General features: G+C 48.2%; 1 protein-coding gene across 2 annotated transcripts in view; it reads right to left on the reverse strand.

Moving 5' to 3' along the window:
• Positions 1 to 1,618: 1,618 nt before the first annotated feature.
• Positions 1,619 to 25,548, reverse strand: part of SLCO2B1 (solute carrier organic anion transporter family member 2B1) — a 65,992-nt gene continuing 42,062 nt past the window's right edge. For both annotated transcript variants that reach the window (XM_082043596.1, XM_082043597.1), the window contains 8 exons: positions 22,029 to 22,137; positions 13,212 to 13,376; positions 11,437 to 11,629; positions 10,503 to 10,662; positions 7,003 to 7,172; positions 5,258 to 5,322; positions 4,138 to 4,258; positions 1,619 to 3,089 (listed from right to left, as the gene is read on the reverse strand). In XM_082043596.1, coding sequence (XP_081899722.1) covers positions 2,915 to 3,089; positions 4,138 to 4,258; positions 5,258 to 5,322; positions 7,003 to 7,172; positions 10,503 to 10,662; positions 11,437 to 11,629; positions 13,212 to 13,376; positions 22,029 to 22,137 — 1,158 coding nt within the window. In that variant the 3' untranslated portion in view covers positions 1,619 to 2,914. The remainder of the gene's footprint in view (positions 3,090 to 4,137; positions 4,259 to 5,257; positions 5,323 to 7,002; positions 7,173 to 10,502; positions 10,663 to 11,436; positions 11,630 to 13,211; positions 13,377 to 22,028; positions 22,138 to 25,548) is intronic.

Consider the following 25,548-nt stretch of genomic DNA (forward strand, 5'->3'; position numbering starts at 1 on the left):
GTTGAAGGGACCTCTGGGGATCATCCAGTCCAACCCACCTGCTAACGTGGGGTCACAGAGCAGATCACACAGGATCCCAGGGGGTTTGAATGTCTCAGAGAAGGAGACTCCACACCCGCTCTGGGCAGCCTGGGCCAGGCTCTGGCACCTCCCAGCAAACAAGTTTCTGCTCATGTTCAGATGGAGCCTCCTGTGTTTCAGTCTGTGCCCGTTGCCCCTCACCCTGGCGTTGGGCACCACTGAACAGAGTCTGGTCCATCCTCTGACACCCACCCTGACATATTGATCCCATTGACCAGATCCCTCTGAGCTTCTCTTCTCCAGCTCAACAGCCCCAGCTCTCTCAGTGTCTCCTCATCACAAAGATGCTCCAGATCCCTCAGCATTTTTGTGTCCCTCCCTGGACTCTCTCCAGTGATTCCTTGCCCTTCTTAAACTGGGGAGCCCAGAACTGAACACAGTTCCTGACAAAGCACATTGAAGCTCTCAACTTTTCATGCTATATGAAGCAAATTGTGTTGTTATTATTTTGTTGTGGTTTGGAAAGTACCCTGGAGTGACTTGATGTTGTGTTAAACAAGGCAGGAAAGCCTTGTCTGTGAGCTGGGGGCTTGTGCTTAGCCAGGAAAGAACCTTCTTCTCTGCTGGATGCAGCGAGAATGTCACAAACCCATGGGCTGCCAAGAGCTGGAGGGACCACTGTGAACATGGTGGCCCATCTATTCTTCAGGGCCCACAGCAATGATGTGAGGCTGGAACAGCTCTGCTGGGGAACAGGCTGAGAGAGTTGGGGTGTTCAGCTGGAGAAGAGAAGCTCCAGGGAGACCTTAGTGCGGCCTTTCCAGACTTAAAAGGGGCTGAGAAGAAAGATGGGGACAGACTTTTGAGCAGGGCCTGTTGTGACAGGACAAGGGGTGGTGGTTTTAAACTAAAAGAGAGAGATTTAGGCCAGACATGAGGGAGAATTTGTTGTCCCTGAGGGTGGTGAGAGCCTGGCCCAGGTTGGCCAGAGAGGTGGTAGATGCCCCATCCCTGGAGACATCCCAGGCCAGGCTGGACCGGGCTCTGAGCAACCTGAGCTGGTGAAGATGTCCCTGCTCATGGCAGGGGTGGCACTGGGGGAGCTGGGAAGGTCCCTTCAAGCCAAAACCTTCTGTGATTCTATGACTCCCTATTACTCTCCAAAGAACCTTGTGCCTACTCCTAGTCTTAGAAACAGATGCTACCTAGTCATGGCTTGAAAACTGAGAACAGTGCAAACCTCCCCCATATTTAGCTTTCTGATGCTCATGGTTAGCATATGCTACTCGTCCTTCCTTGAATGGGTCCACCCACATCTCTTCAGCAACCACTCTCATGTCTGTCTTCTAACACCTTCTTTTAAGTCAGAAGTCACTTCTGTGTGTAGGTACCTGTGAATGTGGCTGTAGACTCTCTCAACCAGATCCTCAGTGAACAAAAAGCACTGCACAGAAAATATGCAAAAACCTTCCAAAACAATAAAAGATAAAATAAAATGAATAAAATAAAATAAAATAAAATAAAATAAAATAAAATAAAATAAAATAAAATAAAATAAAATAAAATAAATATAATTCTAAAGTGTGTTAATTGGGTCTCTCAAAAGGGATGGGCAAACATTATGGTGAAATTTCTTCACCAGCCACTTAAGCCTTTCCCCCGTCAACCACTGTACTTCTCTGCACACTCCAGACATTACCATATGAGTATTTTCCAGGCTCTGAGGAGTTAATGAATTTTATCTATGTTGTATATCTTTTCTGCATATTTGGGTTGAACTTAGAAGTTCTGTTTTCTTTCCTGAATTCCATTCTGGAGCCAAAAATGACAAGTTACCCAGTGGTCTGGTTGCAGACTGGCATTATAAGACCAGTAACACAATTTGTGCTTGGGCAGAAAGGAGCCCTGGGATGGGAAGAATGCAGAAAATAAAGGGAGCTGCACCAAAATAACACCAGACTCCACTTTCACCCCATAATTACAACTGAATTTGACAGTAACCCCTTCAAGGAGCACAGCAAGGCTGGCTGTCTCTGTGGTCAAATGGCTTTAGCCACAAGCTCTGCCCAGTCTGTGAGAGGGTTGGGTTCAACCTCCCTTTCTCATAACACTCTCATGCTTCAGTACGCTCCTGTGACAAGCACTGATAATGCAAAAATGAGAATTAGTATTATAATAATCACTGCTGCAAAATGTGGACACGCTGCCACAAGTGTGTGGGTATCGGAGTTTCTCCTCTGGGCTGGACCTGTGGTTCTTTTTGATGTCCTCCCCTCCCCAGCATCCTCATCCCTTCTCCTCGCCACCAAAGCAACATCTAGATGAAGCATGTGAGTTGGTCTTTGCAACGGTCCACAGCCTGGGACAAAAATCCCATCAGTGTCAGCTGGAGCTGGATGAAGCCTTCAAGGAAGAGAGATCATCTAACACCACAAAAGCGAAAAGAACAACTGACATTTTGGGAGCAAGGACAAACCATCATTCACGGAGATTTATGGGTTGAGTACAAAACCATTTCTTAAAAATGATTCATTAAAAAACAAACAAAATCTTTCAGCTATATGGTTAATGCTCAGTGCTGGCATCACCAAGACTGTCACCGTATGCTTTGGAGGACATCAATCCAAAAGACCACTGCGTCCAAAAGTTGGTGTGTGTGGGCTAATCTACGTGATGGAGCAAGCTGCAACACTGAGGAGGAGGAGGCAGGTGTAGAACAGTGTATGGACAGATTCCCATGGCAGTACAGAAGTAGAACATCCCACCCAGAAGATTAGGAAGCAGCTCCATCGTCCATCACTCCAAGCATCCATCCTTCACAGTTCAAGTGTAGGGTTTATTCATATCGCTTCAACTCTCCGAATGCGGATCGCAGTTCACATTTTTGGTATCATCACACTTTGGATTCTGGGCTCTTTGTGGAATTTCCTGCCAGTTTCTCCTTCTCTGGGTCTGCCTTTGTCTCTGCTGCATTGCTGGCTTCCTTCTCCTGTCCTCTGAGAATCACATACACAGTCACGAAGCACAGGAAAGCGCCCATCTCAAAGAAAAACTGGAGACCGAGGTACCTGTGGTGTGGAAACACAATAGATCAGGATAGCAAGGATGTTCCTATGTGCACCAAGCACCAACACCCAATGTCCCCAGACACCCAGCAGACCCTGAACGTGGGGTTGGGTTCCTTGGGCACATTCAGCAGTGGACAAGCAACTGCTGAAAGCCTGGGTCCCGAGAAGGGTGGCAGAAAGAGGAGGAGAAGCTATGCAAGATGTACTTCTTTTCAATGTTACATTAAGATAACATATTTGTGGAAAGAAGGAGGCCTATAAAAACGTATCTTGAGGTTGAGGATGAGTAGGACCTGCTGCAGCTGCTGGTCACTGAGTCATTCAGCAACGATGAATTTGCAACAGGGATGGAAGACCCACCTACAGCTTCCTTCCAGCCTCCCCACAGTGCACAGGCTGGATTTGGTGTCTTCTGCCTGCTGAGCTGGGCTGTTCTGCTGGAAGATGAACCTCAGGGTTCAAGGCACCCTGCATGGACCCTGCACCACCTCACAGGCAGCTTTGAGTCTGGGGTCACCCCTGCTGCTGTCTTGCCTCCATGGAGAAGGTGTCAGGACAGGCTGCTTGTGTCTATGCTGGTAGAATGAGCAATCATAGCATCACACAACAGCCCAGGTTGGAAGAGACCTCAGAAGATCATCTGGTCCAGCCTTTTAAGGGAAAGGGAGCCTAGGTGAGATTATCTAGCACTTTGTCCACTCATATCTTGAAAACCCCAGTGATGAGGAGGCTACTATGTCCATGGAGAGGTTGTTCTATTGAATGGTTGTTTTCACAATAATGCAGGGAATGTTTCTGGAAGTGGACATCTGTGGTCTACAGCAGCAAGTTAGCATGGTCTTGGGTGGGGTTTTAGCTTGTGGTTTTGACTTTCCCAAACATTCCTCATCACCAACGGGAGATATCACAGGCCAGGGGGACGTGAGTGCCCCTATTTTCTTACCATAGCATATACAACAACTTACCCTAAGTTGGAGGTGGCCTGATGCCATGTTCCCCCTGGGGTTCCCTCCGCACCCTCAGGCCTTATGCTGCTGCTCATCCCTACCTTTGCCTGAAGAGGTTGTTGTCGTAGTATCTGCAGGCTGCCTTCCTGTCGCACTTCTTCTCCCAGAGGATGCAGGTCGCGTCGATGGCGCTGCCGTACAGGACGGGCCCTGGCATCCAGGCTGGAAGGAGAAGGTCAGAGGGGGCTTTATGTCACGGGAGCACCTCTGACAGGACAGACACAACCTTACTTAAAAGAGGCCGAGAAGACAGATGGTGACAGAATTTTGAGCAGGACCTGTTGCCATAGGACAAGGGGTGATGGTTTTAAACTAAAGATTCAGGCCAGACATGAGGAAGGAATTGTTGACCCTTAGGATGGTGAGAGCCTGGCCCAGGTTGGCCAGAGAGGTGGTGGAGGAACCATCCCTGGAGACATCCCAGGCCAGGCTGGACGGGGCTCTGAGCAACCTGAGCTGGTGAAGATGTCCCTGCTCATGGCAGGGGGGGCACTGGGGGAGCTGGGAAGGTCCTTTCAACCCAGACTATTCTATGATTCTATAACCCTGGTTACTTTACCATGTGATAAGAAGGTGGATAGTGGCTGGATGTGGTCTTCTTTGCCATAGCAAATGAAGCTACTGTCCTGTCCAGCATGCCAAGGGCTGGCTATGTGTTTGCACCCCACCAAGATGCAAGAAGGTCCCTTTTTTCTCATTGCTCTCTGATAATGGACCATCACTCATTCCAGAAATGATGCTCACCTCCTTCCTGCACTGCACTCCTTCCCAGGACCGCAGTGGCACGTTCTGGGGGCCTCCAGGTGAAAAATAACCAGTGGGATGACAGGATATAGTTTGATAAGCTGGAGGCAAATGTGGTGGCATCTGCACACAAGCAAGGGTTGTCCTCCTGGGACCAAACTTATTCCTTGCCCTCTTTTATTTAGCCATGTAGATGTAGCCCCACAGAGATGCCTTGTCCCCTCCACACTGTGTGCAGCCCCCCCAAGACCTTCCAAGGCAGCATCTTTCTCTGGCTTAGGACAGGCTTGGATCGGTCTGAAACTCTGAATAAACAGCATTTCTGCAGCCCTGGGGCTGCTCAGGGTTGAAACCCCCACAAATCCCCAGAAGCTGCCTTGGTTTTCTAGGACGGCATTTCAACACGTTTTAATTTACCTAAAACTCTCAGCATCATGAACTGCATCCCAACCGCAAACGATTTGTCTTCAGGCTGGATGCTCCTGAAAAAACAACAACAAAAAAAACCCAAAATGGAAAGTGTGCCCTCTGGCATTTGCACAAAGATGGATGTTTCCCTCACTGGCATCGCATGAAGCCTTACCCAAAAAATTCATCCTTCAACCCAACCGCCAAGAACCCCAGGCAGTTCCAGTTTACGTCAGAAAAAAATAATGATGTTTCATTCATTAGGGCTAGCAGCTTACCACAGCCTTTTCTTGGCCTGAAAAACCCACCGATCTGGGTAAGAGACAGGGAGGAGCTCAGCTGAGTATTTTGGCTTTTAATTTAAAGAATCCGCATGAGTAAAACACAAACAAAACCCAATATAGCCGCTGGATCTGCCAAACACAAGCAACACAAGGAACGCTTTTTGCAACTGAAAAAGTGATTTACCCATTGAGGAAGTGGCTTTTTTTGAGGTGGGATGCCCCAGGGTGTATTTTGGTGGTACCCCAGTTTTCTGAAATAAATATTTCAGGCTGTGGTTCTTGCTGGGGTCACACTTGGTGGCAGAGAAGTCCCAGGTCATCCCACCTCAGAGGTCTCTTCCCTTTCCTCTCTGACCGCCATAGTTCACTCATGGCATAAAAGGTAATTTAATACCTGGGAGTCAAGGTAAAAACAAGTTTTAACCACAGTTTTTCCCTAAAAAGCCACAGTGAGTGTTTCTACAACAGAATTGTGCTTAGAAATATAATTTATAGACTAACACAGAGAATGGCTTCTCTGCGCTAGGAAGGGGGGATGTAGTCAAATGAGATCCGTCAGAAGGAAGGAAGGTAATTAAACTTCTTAACACAGAGCTGCATTAAAAAGTGCCGAAATACTGCCGTGCGAAATTAATGCTGAGTTAATGGTGCATCTTGTTACAGAGGTGTCAGCCGTGGGTGGGGAGAAGGAGCAGAATGGTTTCTGGATCTGAAGGTTGCGCTGAGGCCAGGAATGGGGGTGCTGAGGCCAGGAATGGGGTTCCTGTGAGCCCCGCAGCCCCATCGGTGGGTGGAGGTGCTGCGGGGTCTATGGCATGGTGTGACACCCACTTACCCACCTGCTGCTCCTTGGCTGACCCTGTTGGTGGACACCACGTTCCCCACATAGAGCAGTAGGTCATGCAGCACTGGTGGCTCCATGATAAAGCCTCCAGCAACCTGAAATCTCCATTTACTCCTTTAGTCCATAGGGAGTTCAGCAGAAACAGCCCAAAAGACCTTGGAAGAGCCTTAGTGGCCTCAGGGCAGCAGAAGTGAGTGCAGGGTCTTCAAGAGCAAGTCCTGAAGGTCTCTCCTGCTTCAACACTTAAGAATGGAGCCTCCTGATGTTCCTGTCCTGCCCAGATATGACAGGTTTTTGCTAGCAAAGCCCAGCCTGCTCCTGAGACAGACATAGCCTGGATGTCCTAGATGTCCTAGACATGACCTAGATGGAAATCACAAGCACTGCCAGGTGACAGGACCAGGGAAGCCCCGTTACCCACACCCATGCAAACACCACATAAAATCAATGGGAGAAACCTGGCAGGAGGTGCAACACAAGGTTGATTTAACCCTCTAGTCCCTCAGCTGGAGAAAACCCTTTTCCACAACTCAAGGTTTTCCAAACACAACCTTTGGATGCCTTTTCCGCTGTGCTTAATGAAGTGGCTGCACCTACACCATGTCAAACCAACCCAGTCTGCTCACCTGAGGATGAGCATGAAGGACGGCGTGTGGGACGTGCTGGCCAGGATCCCGGCCAGGCAGGACAGCACCACGAAGGGCAAGAAGAGATGGGAGCAGCTGGTACCACAGGTCCCGGGCTTGGCAAACCCCTCGAGTCCATTTTCGGAGATGCAGCTGCAGTTGGTGTAGTTCTGCAAAGAGAAAACCCAAAGGCTGCTCATCTGCTCAATACTGTGGAGATACCAGGGATAGCTGCCAGCTGTCATAGGCAGTGAGGGTGTTTAGGTTTTGTTTGTAAATAATTAGCAGTAATTAGCACTCAGCACTTCAGGGAACAGTGGGGGAAAAGAAACATGTACATCAGAGGCATGGAGCACTTCTTGTATGAGGACAGGCTGAGATACTTGGGGTGTTCAGCTGGAGAAGAGAAGCTCCGGGAGAGGCCTTTCTGGACTTAAAAGGGGCCGATGAGAAAGATGGGGACAGACTTCTGAGCAGGGCCTGTTGCCATAGGACAAGGGGTGATGGTTTTAAACTAAAGGAGGGAGATTTCAGGCTGGACATGAGGAAGAAATTGTTGCCCCGAGGGTGGTGAGAGCCTGGCCCAGGTTGGCCAGAGAGGTGGTGGATGAACCATCCCTGGAGACATCCCAGGCCAGGCTGGACGGGGCTCTGAGCACCCTGAGCTGGTGAAGATGTCCCTGCTCATGGCAGGGGGGGCACTGGGGGAGCTGGGAAGGTCCCTTCCAACTTTCATCCAGGGGCTACGTGCTGAGCAGAGCTGGCAACCAAAGCCAGAGCCCAAGCTCAGGGGAGCATTAAATGAGAAAACACTTGGTAAGGGAAAATTCAAAACCTCACCTTTGAGAGAGGGTCATAAATAACCAGCTCAGTGTTAGCAAAGGAAGGGTGCCTGAGGACAAGAGATGTGGATTTTTTTGTTTTCTCAATATTTTAGTCACAATTCTTTTTTTAAGAAAGAAAGAAACCTTTTTTTTTTTTTGGAAGATACCTTTAAATAAAATGAGCATAATGAGATGCCAGAGGGGAACAGGTTCACAGTGGGATGGCCAATGTCTATAAGTGAGAGCCAAAAGGAACTGCTCCCTGCTGAGAGCATGGGGGAGATTTGGGATGAAAATGGACACAATCCCTCCTCCCACCCCGAGGGAAGAGGATTTAATATTTTAAATTAAGACTTGGATTTATCTTCTCCAGCCATCTGAAACAAACTAAACAAAACTCATCATCTGGGCTCCTTCTGTGGTCATGGAGGGAGAGGTGGATCTCCAGAGAACCCTCCAGAGATGAGTGCCAACGATAGCTGAGATGAATTAGGGCCAAAGCATTTAACAAAAATGCAATTAGATAAATTAAAACTCACTTGACCTGTTCGACTGCCACCTTCTACAGAGAATTGGAGTCACAATATTCAGGGGACTTGCACAAAGCAAGATGGAGACAAGGGGCTGGAGATGGCTACGTGATGGAGTCACAAGGCAGGACTCTGCCCCTTCTATTTGTGCATCCATTTCATTGCCATCCAGAGGGACCTGGACAAGCTTGAGAATTCAACCCATGTGAAACTCATGGTTTTAAACCGAAGGAGGGGAGATTCAGGCTGGACATGAGGAAGAAATTGCTGCCTCTGAGGGTGGTGAGAGCCTGTCCCAGGTTTGCCAGAGAGGTGGTGGATGAACCATCCCTGGAGACAACCCAAACCGTTCTATGATTCCATGACTGCCATAGATCCCTGCACTGACAAAGAGATACTGAGAATGGTAAGAAAAATACAATACAGCAGAGCAAACAGGAGCTGGAGCACCTGCAATAATATTTTTCCTTTCCTGCAACAGGTAATACCCAAAACCAGAGAGGGACTGAGGTTGCTCTGCAGACACCAGCATCTGTAGCCGTATCACTGTGTGCCATGAGCTCCCCCATCCCGGGGAGGTGCAACGTGTTCCATTTACTACATGCTGGCTCACGGGTTGGCATATATAACACCACACTGAGGTACAGTCCCTGTGCAGAAGAAGCTCTTGCACAACATAAACTGGGTCAAGATTCATCAATAGGTGGAAAGAAGATTCAGCAAATTATCTCAGCACTAAAGGAAGAGCTAATGTTGGCTTTACTAAGCAATATTTGCACAGCAACATCAAGGGAGCACTGATTTTGTTGTGGCGTGTGGCTACACATAATTAGACATATAATGAATGCAGGAGTGGGTCACGTTCAGCAGCACTGGGTGTCAAAGGGCTGGAGGAGTCTTTGAGGAGAAGGAAACAGTTAAAAAGGATCCGCTGTACAAAAAACAGGCGCAGGGATGCAGAAAAGCACATTTGGGACTAAGCTCTGGCAGAAAATGTAATTGTTATTAAAATGAAGCTTTGTTAATTAACAAAATGCTGCTAAAAAGTGCCCAGACGGTCCCATGCTGATATAAATCCTGTGCCAAGAACACAGCGGAAAACTACTCACTGTGTATGGATTGCTAGCATTTTTCAGATAGGTATTTGAATTGGAAAAGGTTTCCTTATTATTTATTTGTTGAACTGTATTGCCTGGAGAGCCAATAGACAATTGGCACTGGGAAAACTCAGTCTTATTGGGGTTTTGGTGACAGGCAGGGAGCAGGAGAGGAGGGAGAAGCACAGGGCAGCAAAATAACCCAGCCAAGTCTGCAAATGAAGTGAAAGCCAAGAGCAAACCCCATTTCCCCAGTGGGACTTTCCAGCTAAATTATCCTGTTACGCAGACACTTGGCTTGACAACCAGTACTTATGGAGAGGACGCACACTGCAATCAGATCATGACTTTTTAACCTGAAAGTCTGCAGGCTGAAAGGTGGGATAACATCGCTTTAATGAGGCCTCCCCAGAGCATTCAGTGAAGGTCTGTTAAATGTCAGTGCTGTGTGAACTGGGACAATGGTCCCTCCAGGCTTGGCCAGACAGGTGGAAGGAATTGTTGTCCCTGAGGGTGGTGAGAGCCTGGCCCAGGTTGTCCAGAGAGGTGGTGGATGAACCATCCCTGGAGACATCCCAGGCCAGGCTGGACGGGGCTCTGAGCAACCTGAGCTGGTGAAGATGTCCCTGCTCATGGCAGGGGGGGCACTGGGGGAGCTGGGAAGGTCCCTCCAACCCAAACCCTTCTGTGATTCTGTGATTCTACATTGAAACCAGGGTTTGTGGAGTAAAACCTGACCTGGGGGGGAGTGGTGGATGGGGAAGGACATCTTGACATCCCAAATTCTGGACACCTAAAAGGTTTCTGCTTGCTGCCTTGGCCAACGACCTGTACTGGAAAGAGCTGCGTTATACTGGAGAGTGCTAAGAGCCACCATCTACAAGGAGTTTTCCTGGGATGTTCTCAACCTCCCCCTGCACATCCCACAGGGTCATGCAGAGCTTGTCCAATGCTAACGAACATCAGAAAACCTTATTGCCAGACTTGAGCGCTGCATTGGTCATCCCTCATTAGCCATCCCAAGTCAGGACGCAGTGAGAATGACTCACCAGGACCAAGTTGTTGTCTGCATTGATATTTACAGCTCTGCAGCCGGCGGAACAGGGGGAGATGTACTCGATGGCGTTGGAGCCGCAGATGGGGTTATAGGCTTTCTCAGGGCAGTTACAATGGAGGTTGCACTCCATGGCGTGGTGTCCAAATTCAGAGCTACGACAGGAAAAAAATATTAATGCATGGTGTTGAGCATCATTAATACACATCTTATATAGAAAATATACTGCATGTATATTGAGATTAGTAAAGAAACACTTGATTGCTTAATAAAACCTTCCCCATATGTAAGTGAGGAGCCACAGAAATTCCACTATAACCCACCAAGCCTTTGCTCTGCCTGGGTAAAGCGTCCTGACCACGAATGGTCAAGGGAATCACTCACTTCCTTCAGATTTGGGCCCAAACATGGGGTCTTGGGGTAGAGCAACACCACAGTACGGGTGGGAGGTGGTGAGCTTCCCATTGAGGGCTTGGACCAGCGTCCACCAAGACCACTGGATGAAGAACGTGTGAATTTACGGCAACTGGGACCAAGCCTTGAGGGAAGACAAGGAGGTCCTGCCCACCTTCAGGTGCGTAGGGAAACAGCCACAGCTTTGAAGGTGTGATCCCAGAGCTGGCCCCTGCCCAAATTATTTGCATGTGAGTAACATGCTGCACTTTCCAAGACGAAACCTTGTGCTGTTTGTGCCAAAAAAGCGCTCACTTTGGGTTTCGCTGCCGGTTGATGAAATCAGGAGGAGTGTTTATTCAGTGTTTATTCATGGAAGTATTAATTTCTAGCTTTATTTTATCACCATTAACTGTTTCTCATGAGGTTATAAATGCATTTCTGGGTATTCTGCTTAATGCCCAGCTACACCCTAGGACTGTAGCTGGGGATGGGGGGTACCCACAGCCCTGGGAATGACCCCTTGGTGTCCGTACCTCTCGCTGTAGGTAACGCCCGCGACCTTCTGCGTGGGGCAGCCGAGGAAGAGGAGGGGGAATGCCAGCAGCAGGCAGAGGAACATGCCGAGGACGCACATGGCACTGCATTGCCTCAGGGACATCTGGAACCTCCTCATGATGGCACCACCCACCACGATGCCGACCACGGCCCCAGGGATGTTCACCGCACCTGGGGAAGGACAGCACCTTGTTTTCCATCCTCTGAGCTCTATCAGTCCCTTTATTACCGCAAAAGCCCAGAGGATTTGTTGTTGGACCCCTATTTTTTGACATTGGTCATCTGGAGGGGACCCAGGTTTTTGCAGGGACCGGTGGAATAATGCTAAGGGTGAGCAGTTTTGCAAAAATAGCAGGATCTCACAGCAAACTGGCTGTCTTATGTATCCATGCATAGAAGATGTAGGGGCCAGTGAAAAGCTCTGCTTAATCCAGCAAATGTGATTTTTCAGCGTAGACAGGAGCAAATATCTATGAAACTTGGAGAGGGTATTTAATTCATCTGTAATGCAGCAATGTGCTGACTTCTGTTGTCATCATTACAAAACTCTGAAGGTTTCCACGACAGATGTGGAGTTTTGCAAAACCCACCTTAGAATGAGATACCAGAGAAATGCAATCTGTTAATTCAACAAAGAATTGATAGAGAGGTTTCTTTCAGCCTGTAAATACCCACAGAAAGAAAGGATTTCCAAAAAGCTTTTTGATCTGGCAGAAGAAAAAAAGGCAAAGCAAGATTCAGTAGCCGGGAACAAAAGCTAGATAAATTTGGGCAAGAAATAGGGTGCACGTCTTTAACAGAGTGGATAAATCAAGCCTGCAAACAGCTCTGCAGGGCACACCAGTGCAGGACACAACGTTTCAGCATTTAACCTTTCTGCCTGTATTTAGCCTGTGTTGCTGGGATTTGCCAGCCTGCCCTGCTCACTTTCTTCTGATTTATTTGTTGCAGACTTCAGGAGGCTCTTCCTCTGAGGATGCATGCTGTTTGTTCAAAAATATATTTTAGATACTTCTGTCTTCGGGTCTCTGAACTCTCTGACTGATTATAAGAGTCGGGCTTTATTCTTGATATTTTTATTACCGTGAGAGTCTCGCACAGGAAGACCTCAGCCCTGAACAGGACATTCTGGATATTCCAATACAAGCAAAAGCAGTCTAATCTCATGAGCACACATCCTGCTTAACACTTACTCCTTTCCTTCTCAACAATACCAGCAGCAAGTAATTAGCCCAACCGTTGCAAGTAATTAGTCTAATGATAGCAAACATTCTGAAGAGTTTAGACGTGATTATGACACCAGCCTGACTGGTCTCTTGCTGCAAAGCATCTTCAAAATGCATACATACATTAGTGCTGGTTTTAATTTTATTTACTATCTACTTTGTTTTTAAAGACCCTTAACCGAGCGATCAATGTAAAGTAATCCCAGCTACAGAAACATGCATGATTCATAGTTGATGTTTCTTTGTTTCCTTGATGCAGTGAGTCATTCTCCTTTCCTTCATTATGGTGAACAGCTTCAGATAACAAACATCTATCCAGGTCTTAGAAGGTTTTATTCCAACAAGCTCAGGTTGCAATGTAAAGGAAGGTAGATGGTAGCGGAGAAATCGTATGGGCAAGGACTTCATGCCATGTCTGTCTGTAGATAATGGAAGGAGACTGGCAGCTCCAGACAAAGAGATGATGCTTAGTAATCACTAAATTAAGAGGTTCTCAGAAGCTGGGAAGCCTTGACAGCAACACTTACCGATGACCATGTTGGCGAAGGACGCTGTGAGGGAGAACTGTCTCTCCAGGAACTTCGCCATGAACGTTGCTAAACCAGCGACCATGGCAGAGAGGTTGACCTGAGCCAACACCACCAGCAGGTAAACGGGATGACGCAGGTTCCTCAACAGGACCACAGGAAAATCTGGAAGGAAAAAGGGAAACCTGCTGCATAAGGAGGAGGCGCACAGCAAAACACTAATCCACAGAAAGTGTCAAAAACTTGAGATTTCCTACACTTTTTTGTGCAGAATTAATTTAGGTTGTGGTGAGCTTTTCTGAATGTTTAGTTTACAAAAGGGCAGAATGTGTGCTTTCATGGTTTATCATTTCAAGACTAGATTGCGTGACCATTTGGTTATTAAAAAATCAGGATGAAGCATCAGGACATTGAAAAATTAAACACCTGAAAACTGCAGAACAGGATGAGACAGTAAAACTGATGATCCCTCACCCCACCTGCCTCAGGAACCAGCCATGGAACGGGAGAATCAACAGCACAAGTTCGTTGTTGCAAAAGATAAATAGTAGGGTTTTCAGTGCAAAAACTGCCCAGCCTTGAAGTGAATGTCAGAAGAGAGCAACTCCTCGCTGGACATGTCCCATCCATGCAGAGCTCACCTCTGTATCTGTTAATCCTTTTGATTTGCTGCTGAGGTTGGCCGCACTTGATTTCTGTTGAAGCCAATGAAGTTGAGACTGGGAACTAATCTAAATGCATGTGCACGCAGCAGGCAACAAGTAAAGGGTCTGTGCCAGTGAAACAGGAAACTTTTGGAGTTGTCAACATCAGTAGAACAGAAGAAGAAGAAGAAGAAGAAGGAGGAGGAGGAGGAGGAGAAGAGAAGAAGAAGAGAAGGAGAGGAGAGGAGAGGAGAGGAGAGGAGAGGAGAGGAGAGGAGAGGAGAGGAGAGGAGAGGAGAGGAGAGGAGAGGAGAGGAGAGGAGAAGAGAGGAGAGGAGAGGAGAGGAGAGGAGAGGAGAGGAGAGGAGAGGAGAGGAGAGGAGAGGAGAGGAGAGGAGAGGAGAGGAGAGGAGAGGAGAGGAGAGGAGAGGAGAGGAGAGGAGAGGAGAGGAGAGGAGAGGAGAGGAGAGGAGAGGAGAGGAGAGGAGAGGAGAGGAGAGGAGAGGAGAGGAGAGGAGAGGAGAGGAGAGGAGAGGAGAGGAGAGGAGAGGAGAAGAGAAAGAAGAGAAGAGAAGAGAAGAGGAGAAGAGAAGAGGAGAAGAGAAGAGAAGAGAGAGAAGAGAAGAGAAGAGAAGAGAAGAGAAGAGAAGAGAAGAGAAGAGAAGAGAAGAGAAGAGAAGAGAAGAGAAGAGAAGAGAAGAGAAAGAAGAGAAGGAGAGAAGAGAAGAGAAGGAGAGAAGAGAGAGAAAAAGAAGAGAAGAGAAGAGGAGAGGAGAGGAGAGGAGAGGAGAGGAGAGGAGAGGAGAGGAGAGGAGAGGAGAGGAGAGGAGAGGAGAGGAGAGGAGAGGAGAGGAGAGGAGAGGAGAGGAGAGGAGAGGAGAGGAGAGGAGAGGAGAGGAGAGGAGAGGAGAGGAGAGGAGAAGAGAAAGAAGAGAAGAGAAGAGAAGAGAAGAGAAGAGAAGAGAAGAGAAGAGAAGAGAAGAGAAGAGAAGAGAAGAGAAGAGAAGAGAAGAGAAGAGAAGAGAAGAGAAGAGGAGAGAGAGAAGAGAAGAGGAGAGAAGAGGAGAAGAGAAGAAGAGAAGAGAAGAGAAAGAAAGAAGAGAAGAGAAGAGAAGAGAAGAACATTTTCAGTTGGAAGGGACCTTGAGCGACCATCTGGTTTGACTGCCTGACCACTTCAGAACTGAGCAAAAAAGCCTGTTTTAAGGGCATTGTCCAAATGTCTCTTAAAAATAGACAGGCTTGGGGCATTGACTGTCTCTCCAGGAAGCCCATTCTAGTGTTTGACCACCCTCTTGGTAAAGAAATGCTTACTAAACTCTAAATGAAGCATCCTGACCCAAGAATGTTGGTAACTCACATCAACACTCGAGTGATGTGCTCAAGTAACCCTGAACCTCTGCAAATGCAGAAGGCAAATCTGCTGCCTTTTGCAGCGATATCTCCTGCTGAGATCTTCTTCAGAGCTGCTTCAGCTGGGCCTTTGTAAATACTGTCTATATCTCCCACCTTCAATGGGTGCACTGTACTAGGATGGCTGAGAGGAAGACCAAAACCTCAATATTTCCCCCACCACCCATGGCCTGAGGGCTGAAGGCATTGAGTGATCACAGGGGCTGCTACAAACACAAATGGCCGAGCAAACACGGCCTCAGTTCCTTTCCCCGAAGTGTTCTGGCAGGGCTTCTACTAAAATACAAAAGGAACCGGAAAGTCATTAAAAGTTAATTTATTTGTTTGCTGCAGTTGCAATTTCAATGTCCATTTCATTTCAATCAGAAAGATGTGTTTTTTGATTACAGGCAAGAAACACTCTGGCAAATTCCCTTCCCCCGAGGCTGAACAGTTTACTGCTCGAGAAAAAGATATTTTCAGTCTGCTCAGCAAAGACAGCTGCCCCGCTCCCAGCATCGCAGGAATGGAGATGTCTGATGCTGATACCCACCAGCTGGGAGGCTGCATTCTCCAGCCTGGGACGATTTGGTGTGATTTGAACACAAGTGTGATGGGAGCGGCTGAGGGACCTGGGGGGTTCAGCTGGAGAACAGGAGCTGAGGGGAGACCTTCTGATCTCTGAACTGCCTGAAAGGAGCTTGGAGCCAGGGGGGTCGGGCTCTGCTCCCCAGGAACAAGCGCCAGGAGCAGAGGAAACGGCCTCAAGTTGCGCCAGGGGAGGTTGAGGTTGGATGTGGGGAGCAATTTCTTCCCCAAAGGGCTGTGGGGCATTGGAACAGGCTGCCCAGGGCAGTGCTGGAGTCACCATCCCTGGAGGGTTGGACAGACGGACATGAGGTTCTCAGGACATGGGGCAGTGCCAGGGGTGGGGAACAGTTGGACTCAATGATCTTGAGTGGCTTTTCCAGTCAAAACGATTCCATGATTCTATGATTTCTCCTTCATGCACATCCCAAACCCACTTTCTGCTCATGCATTTGCTCCCCCTGGACCATCCTCTTCCCCCGGCTCTTCATCCGGCTTTGTAGCACTCAAGCAAAGGGCAACTTCCACACAAACAGATGATGAGTTTCCCAGATGAGGGCTCTGAAAGCAAATATGCTGGAGCAGAGATAAGGAATTAACAGGGAGGATTAACACAAGGGCCTGCCATAAATTAATGGTGTTAATTCTTAGCAGCTCACAAACAATTGGGACAATCTTTATATCTGCTCCAGCACACAGGCGCTGGGAGATGGTAGCAGGTCTTGTGCTTGCCGGGGAGCTGCTCCCAAGCTGTGTATTTGTTTTGGCTGTCCTAAAACAGTTCTGTGAAGAGCGAAGGTCCCTCCATGGCTGTGAGGGGGTCTCCCATGCACAAAGTCAAAGCTCTTGTTAATGGGGGTATCACCTTTCCAGCTCCACACGCTGCTCTCATGGGTTGGGAAGCAGCTGGAGACATTGGGGAGCAGCAAACTCAGGGCACTAGAGAGGGTTCAATTGTGCAAGGCAAGTTCAAGGACCAGGAAATACTGACATGCTGGAGGGATGGGAGGTTAGCAGTCAACCAGAGAGGGAATCATAGAATAATTTCAGTTGGAAGAAACCCTCAAGGTCATCAAGTCCAGCCATAATCTAACCTAACTCTAGCACTAAACCATGTCCCTAAGAACCTCTTCTAAACACCTTTTAAACTCCACCACTGCCCTGGGCAGCCTGTTCCAATGCCCAACAGCCCTTTGGGGAAGAATTTTTTCCTAATATCCAATCTAAACCTCCCCTGACACAACTTGACGCCATTTCCTCAACTTGCTGAAAGATCTCCTGACAGCTAATCCCGACTTTTGTGGGAGGTAGTGGGAATCTTCCACCAAAAATATTTATTTTCCCTATAGTTCTTTGGTCTTTTCAGTCAAACTACACCCCTTCTGCCACCCAAGATCAGGGCTATGAAGCTCCCAGAGCGAGCAGATCTCCCACTTCATGGTAGGAGGCAGCAGAATTGCCATCCTTGCAATCACTGTCTCATTGCTAATTCAATCTTCCTTACCGCTCCAGAGAGGAAGTTGGGCAGACACTAAAACAAACGGAAACTTTAAAATAATAATAATTAAAAAATATCCTTGAAACTTCAGGCACCGTAGAGAAACAAACAAGTCACAAGCCCAGTGTTTTAATTGCTTTGAAGATCACCTTTAATGGATTAATTCCCAGTATGTGCAACAGAAGCTGCACATCCTCCCAGGTGTTTTCAACAGAAGCCTAGAAATTAGCAATGGAAATGACTTCAGCCTGGCTAAATCCTACTTTTTTTGATTACTATGAGCAGGTCTGATGCTTGCAAAAGGAGCACGTTGTGCATATGAGGAGGAAGGTGCAACTCAATGTCACGCAAAGCATCTGTGCGAGGGCCGCGATCATTCCCCACAGTGCTTTGACTTTCCTACTTCTGAATAACTCCAGCGCGTGGAGCCAGCTCCCTTCTTGGATAATCGACCTCATTGTTTGGAAATGTCCCCAGTGCTTTGCCTGGGTGTTTATCCTGTACACAGCTCCATCCTGTTGTTGCTGAGTGTGGATGGAAAAGCTCTTTCCCGTCCTTGAGGCTGAGTTCCCGGGGCTTTGCCAACTGCTCTGGGCTCATCACACCTTGCCCCTGAAACATATAAAGCTCAGTGGCTTCCAGAGAAATGGAGAATGTGAAGAATCTCATGGGATGGGCTCTAACCCGTTCTCATTTTCTTCCCAACGAAATAAACAGCAAAAATCCCCGCAAGCCTGATTTTGCTCTCAGTTATCGCCATGTGCACTGAAGCAACAGAACAAATGGCAAAACGCATTTCCTTCTCCATAATCATGCTGCATTTTGCATCATTTAAGCTGAAATAAGTGACTAAACAGCATTTCTGAACATCCTGCTCCTTCAGGTCAGTTTAGTAAGTTAAGACTTGCCTCTGCCAAGCCCTTAAGAAAGTTATGAACCCTGAAAAACAGTCTTCAGTCTTATTCTGCTCAAGGTTCTTCCTCAAACACATTTCTGAATCACAGCCTGAACTCATCGTCTTTCTCATCTGGAGTTTCTCCAGGCTTGGGACAGGTTTGGAGCAGGAGCTGCATTTTGACCACTCATTAGGGAAAGACATCCCTCTTCCCTCCAGGTGACAGGCAAAGGGACACTTCCCAAGAGTAGGTGGTGCATTCATAGAATCATAGAACTACACAATAGTTTGGGTTGAAGGGACCTTCCCAGCTCACCCAGTGCCCCCCCTGCCATGAGCAGGGACATCTTCACCAGCTCAGGTTGCTCAGAGCCCCGTCCAGCCTGGCCTGGGATGTCTCCAGGGATGGTTCAGCCACCACCTCTCTGGACAACCTGGGACAGGCTCTCACCACCATCAGGGACAACAGTTTCTTCCTCATGTCCAGCCTGAATCTCCCTCCTTTAGTTTAAAACCATCACCCCTTGTCCTATCACAACAGGCCCTGCTCTAAAGTCTGTCTCCATCTTTCTTATCAGCCCCTTTTAAGTCCAGAAGGGCCACAATAAGGTCTCTGCCTTCCTCCCAGGCAAAGTGTTCCTGGTCCCAGGTGGAGTTTGCAGCCATCCTGCAATAGTCCATGTGAATATACAAAGTCTGCAATAGGTTTTAACACCAGTGAAAAAACACCTCCAAGTATTGACTCAATGGACTCCAACTCCCAAGTGCTTTGTTTGGGCAGACCCAGCACTGGTGGTGCAAAGTACCTTCTAGCTGAACGTGGGTGAAGACCTGCAGATGAGCCAAGTAACAAAGCACAGCCCTCATCTCCATGCCCATTTTACAACTTACTTCAGCTATTCAAACTCCTCAAGTATGTTTAAAGACCTCAACCAGAGGGAGGACTATGTATTACGAGGGATGCAGGATGAATAGGACTAAAACACCATAGGGAAAAAATCTGAGATCTCGTGTGGTCGCTGCTTCATCCAGTCATAGAATCATAGAATTATTTTGGTTGGAAGACAGCCTCAGGATCATTAAGTCCAACCATAATGTAACCTAACTCTAGCACTAAACCATGTCCCTAAGAACCTCATCTAAATGTTTTTTAAACCCCTCCAGGGATGGTGACTCCACCACAGCCCTGGGCAGCCTGTTCCAATGCCCAACAGCCCTTTCCGTGAAGAATTTTTCCCTAATATCCCATCTAAACCTCTCGTGGCACAACTTGAAGCCATTTCCTCTCATCCTATCACTTGCTACTGGGGAGAAGAGACCAACACCATGCATGCTACAACCTCCTTTCAGGTAGCATCTTAATGCTTTCCTTCATCCCACCCCAAATATGGGACTTGTAGTTATCATCAACCTTCAGCCCACCCTGAACAGGGAACCCACAGCCATCAATGACCTTCATCCCAACGCCTAACAGGGGACCCATAGTCATCAGTCACCTTCATCCCACCCTGAACAGGGGACCCAGAGCCACCGGTGAACAGTGGACCCATAGCCATCAACATTGAGCACGTGTGGGTCTGCCTGTCCCATGGACAACATCAAAGCACCAGGCAGCTCTGGGAAGAGGACCATGTGCGAAAGCTCCCCTCGAGATGCAGATGGACCAGCAAGCAGATGAGGTCCAAGCCACCTCTTGCCAACAGCCATCTCCAGCATAAGCATTAGCTCCTTGCTCATAAAAATAATGTTTTTTACAAGCAATGAAAATCTGTGAACTTAAGACTGAATTAATATTCACATTGCTATTTCTCTTACAAAGTATTATAGGAATCTGTGTCTTTTCTGGGGGAGGATTGGCACTGCCCATCTCCTAAATGCCCATCTCCTGCTCCCCACGCTGTGTGCAGACATGCCAGATGAAAACAGAAAAACCAAGCAGGTATATCTCAAATATTTCACAGCACAGCCCCATCAACAGAAGGTATAAAACTGCGGTGTGATTCAGGCTGGAAAATCTCCAAACACTTTTTTCATAAACTATCATGTAGTGAAGAACAGCAAAAATAGAGATGAAAGAATGCTTGGTGACAGAAAGAAGAAAAAAAATAAGCAGAAGAATCACAAAATGGGAGGCAAAATTCTCTTTCCAGTGACCTACAGATGAGTTAACACTAAGGTTTTCAGACTTAACCCAAAATTGTTTGCATCTAAACCATCACCCACTCGCTACTGTCCACGTTCTGGCTCTAAAACCAGTTTTGTATTGGAAATCGCAGTGATTTCAGCAAGATCACTCTCCTGACAAAAACTACACACATTTCATTGTTTTTCTTTTCAGAACTGGTCTTTAGGGGATAAATTATCAGAAATTATGAATTTATTAGCACAGCTTCCGCAGCCCTGACAACAGGTGGCCCGGTGCAAACTCCAAGCCCAACCTGCAGCTCAAGCAGAGGTGAGAGAATTCCTCCTCTCTTCACCCAGGGGTGAGCAGCTCGTTTTTATTCATTATTCAGAGGCAAAGAGCAGAGTGTCGGTGTGAAAATCCCATCCGAGGGCTATAAATCGGTTCCCACGCAATCACCTCCATCAGACGGGTTTTCTAAATGACAGTGCAACAAGGTCGGGGGAGGAATAAACCCCTGACTTGCTCCTCTAATTTAGCATTAGGCTGGCGAGCAAATGGTGCAAAGAGCAGAATAAAAACCTGCCCACGCTTGTCTGGCTGTGCCTGACCTGCGCTGACCTTAATAAAACAGAGAATTTCCAATAAATTAAAGGGATAATGTTCAGGAAATACAGAGGAAGCTGGCATAGATTGACTTCTGAGGGTCACTTTTCTTAAGCAATTGCCAAAGTGCAGAGTATTTCCTTCAAGAGAAAAGAAACAATCTGTAGCGGCAGCGTCCACAGACTGAAGCCCAGCTGATTCCCTTCAGCACAAGGAGCCTCCTCATTTCTAAACAAGCTAATTGCATGGGATTAAGATCACCCTGTACAAACATGCCTCTGATTTTCATCGCTCAAACCTCGGTCTCTGCTTCCCACTGCCCAAATGAGCCATAAAGCCACTCAACATTGAGAGCTACCAACCCCAGATGCTACGGTCAGCATGAGGTGGAGCAGGGTGGTCTGGATGTGATGGCAAGCATCTGCTGTGAGCAGACCAGGGTGAGATCTGCAGATCTAATTAAACCCAACAGCTTGCCTAAGTTGCATCTTGAGGGCTTGCCTAGGAGTTACAGAATCACAGGATGGTTGGGGTTGAAAGGACCTCTGGAGATCCCCCAGTCCAACCCACCTGCTAACGCAGGGTCACCAGAGCAGATCACACGGGATCCCAGGGGGTTTGAATGTCTCAGAGAAGGAGACTCCACACCCGCTCTGGGCAGCCTGGGCCAGGCTCTGGCACCTCCCAGCACACAAGTTGCTGCTCATGTTCAGATGGAGCCTCCTGTGTTTCAGTCTGTGCCCGTTGCCCCTCACCCTGGCGTTGGGCACCATGAACAGAGTCTGGTCCATCCTCTGACACCCACCCTGACATATTGATCCATTGATCACATCCCTCTCAGCTTCTCTTCTCCAGCTCAACAGCCCCAGCTCTCCCAGTCTCTCCTCATCACAAAGGTGCTCCAGATGCTCATCTTTGTGTCCCTCCACTGGGCTCTCTCCAGTTTGGAGGAGTTAGGCTGAGCACAGGGAGGAATGTCCCTTTTTCTTACCACCCTTCCCGTTGCCACGACCAACATTTCTGCAGAGAGACCCCATCCAAGCAGGAGGGGGGGGATGCAGACACTCACGTTTGATGAACTTGGCTAGGGAGAGGTTTTGCAGGTGTTCAGATCTCGACCTGAGCTGGCTGAGCACATCCTCACTCTTCTTGCTGCTGCTCTCCTTCCCACTCACCACCTGGGGACAGAGAAGAGGTTGTCACTGCACCGACCATGCCAAAGTTTCCACCAAACTCGCTTCTTTTCCACAGCTGTGTTACTGAAAGAAAGGAAAATCTTATTTCCAAATCAGGACAGACAGCAGCCCGTGCTTCTTGCAGATGGAGTTTGCAATGTTTCTAGGCTTGGCCAGCACTGTCTGTGTCCAGGCGTCCTCCCACTCCTGCTCTGTGAGTGCACGGTCAGGTCTCCGATGGGGCTGAAAGCAGCCACGCAAATGTCTGCCTTTGAGGGGTAAAACCCACCTTCTCCTCCCTTTTCCAACAGTAATAAATCACACTTCCTAAATACCGAGCTGGGCCATTACCCGGGTACAGCACAGCATGTGCTGAGCTCACACAAATATGGAAATTCAGGAGGTCTTTGCATTGGGAAAGACAGATACCCTTAGGGAGATGCTTTTCTTCCCCAGAGGGTCTGTTTTGCCCCTGCGTGCTGGGGAAGCAGGCACAGGAACCAAGGAGAGATATTAATACAGCTAAACCTGGACCAAAAGCAGGTTTGGACACTGGTTTTGGGTAGAGGATGAGCATTTCTCCTGCATCTCTGCGTGTCCCGTAATAAGCTGCTGTGCAGGCGCCTTTGCTCCTGTCACCAGCAATTGCAGGAGGAAAAGATCCTGGAAAGGAGGGGGTTTGGGATGGAGGTAAAATAGTTTTCACCTCCTAAGCTGAGAGGGGTTGACCCAGGGATGTAGTGGGAGGCAAGGGGAGCAGCCACAGACCCTTCACCTCTCTCAGCCCCTCTACACTCCTGCAAACCCCAGCTGCATTCTAGCAACTCTTGGTTTTTAGCTACATAGGTTCATAGAATCATTTTGGTTGGGAAAGCCCCTCAAGATCATTGAGTCCAACCATTCCTCACCCCTGTTCCTGCCCCATGTTCTGAGAACCTCATGTCCGTCTGTCCAACCCTCCAGGGATGGTGACTCCAGCACTGCCCTGGGCAGCCTGTTCCAATGCCCCACAGCCCTTTGGGGAAGAAATGGTTCCCCACATCCAACCTCAACCTCCCCTGGTGCAACTTGAGGCCGTTTCCTCTGCTCCTGGCGCTTGTTCCTGGGGAGCAGAGCCCGACCCCCCTGGCTCCAAGCTCCTTTCAGGCAGTTCAGAGGTCAGAAGGTCTCCCCTCAGCTCCTGTTCTCCAGCTGAACCCCCCAGGTCCCTCAGCTGCTCCCATCACACTTGTGCTCCAGCCCCTTCCCCAGCTCCATTCCCTTCTCTCAACTCACTCTCAAGGCCTTTATTTGTGTGAGGGGTCCAAAACTGAGCTTAGAATTTGAGGTTTGGCCTCCCCAGTGCCCACCACAGTGGGTAATTCCCCTTGAACATCTTTCCTGCTGAACAGCAGCAGCATGGAAAGGACACCCTCTCCCTTCTTGGTGATGCTCCATGGAAAGGGACAGATCCTGCAGCTCCCCCTGTTTTTTCTTCCTGTATTTAGGGGAACAACATCTAAGGTCCATCCCAGCCTCATTAGATGCCTTCATATTCAAGGCAAATGTCCAACAACCCAACAGCAAGCCAAGGGAAAGGAGTATTTTTTAGATGTGCCTCCCACCCCCTTTTTTTCTGCCAGGCTTTTAGGGGAATCACTGGATGGAAGGAATTAATTAGATTAGATGTGATACTCTAGATGCTTAATAGCAGAAAGTGTCCAGTGGGAGAGTGGTTTTCATGGAAAACCACGGCATATTTTTAGCCAGAAGGACAGAGCCAGCAGCCTCATCTCTGACATCCCACATCAGCTCTTGCAACTCTTGACACAAATTTAATATGAGTCAGACAAACGAGCCCGTTCAACAGAAATTAGATTCACAGGAAGAACTGGACAGCTCTTTGGCTAAAATGATCTAGTTTCCTTTGAAATTGAGACTGATTATTAAACATCGGAGAGGTCAAAATATCCCACGTTGCCAATGCCACATTCCCTTTTTGAAGAGTCTCTGCAAGGCGAAAGTGATAAAACTCCTTTCATGGTTTTTATTGGTAGAGCTCGTGGCTTAATACATTTTTCAAATGCAAAGATAAAATCCGTCTTCCTTTCACTTTTCAATTAGGCTACAGGGTCTCTGCTCTAAAACTGCTCAATTTTCCTACATTCAGGCTGTTACTGACTGCGGCTTCCTCAGCTCCCAGCTGTTTGCACTTCAGAGAGTCTGCATATCCAAAAATAATCTAAAAAAGCCCCAAATCCCACCAAATTCCCCAGTCTAGATGCCTCTGTGGGAGTGTGACCCTTGCAAATGGGACATTTTCGTGCACATCTGCTGGCGTAGCACCCACCCGAGGAGCAGCTGCCGTCTGCACAGGGAGCAAAGCTCTCAAACACTCTCTCCCCATGCTGGATTGGCCCCGTAATATGATTTGTAGTTGTTTTTCTTCCTGAAAGGATGAGGAAATGCATTCTTTGGGGATGAAGCAGGCGTGTTCACACACTGGGGGAATGAGCTGTGGATGGACGGGCACCAATCCTGCTTGCTCAATGCAGGAAGGAAGGAAAACAGTGCTGGTTCTACAACCAGAGGTGCTCCAGCCCTGCCAGTGATGCTGTACTCCTGCCACAGAGGATTTTAGCATTACTCAGAGCGGGCGATTTGGCAAGGCCGAGTCGATAGGCAAAGCAACACAACACGAGCTGGTTGCTCAGCACCATCCCAGTGTCTGCCGCAGCATAGTGCCAATGGAAAACACAAACCAAACCAAAACAAGAGTGCGGAAGCATCTTGCAAAATCACAGAATCACAGAATCAACTGGGTTGGAAAAGACCTCAGAGATCATCGAGTCCAACCCTTGGTCCAACTCCAGTCCATTGACTAGATCATGGCACTAAGTGCCATGGCCAATCTCAGCTTAAAAACCTCCAGGGCTGGTGAGTCCAGCACCTCCCTGGGCAGCCATTCCAATGCCTGACCACTCTCTCTGTAAAGAATTTATTTCTAATCTCCAGCCTCAGTTTCCCCTGGCAGAGTTGAAGCCCATGGCCCCTTGTCCTATTGCTGATGCCTGGGAGAAGAGCCCAATCCCCACCTGGCTAGAACTGCCCTTCAGGTAGTTCTAGAGAGTGCTGAGCTCAGCTCTAAGCCTCCTCTTCTCCAGACTAAACAAGCCCAGCTCCCTCAGCCTCTCCCCATAGGTCTTATGTTCAAGTCCCTTCACGCTTTGATTTCTCGGGATGACTCCTCAGAGGACTCAGTTTCCTGGTGCTTGTCGACCGGCGAATGTGTTCTTGTTGCAATTCGTGTTTTTTGCAATGTGATTTTATCTATCACCATCACTTTTAGCCTCGTGGTGGGGAAGGAGGAGGCAGGATGGCTCTTGGAGGAGCAGGATGAAGTTCCCCACACACTTTACATTAGGAAGAGCATCC

This window comes from Streptopelia decaocto (genome assembly GCF_964273445.1).
Source record: "Streptopelia decaocto genome assembly, chromosome: 1".
Lineage (NCBI taxonomy): Eukaryota > Metazoa > Chordata > Aves > Columbiformes > Columbidae > Streptopelia > Streptopelia decaocto.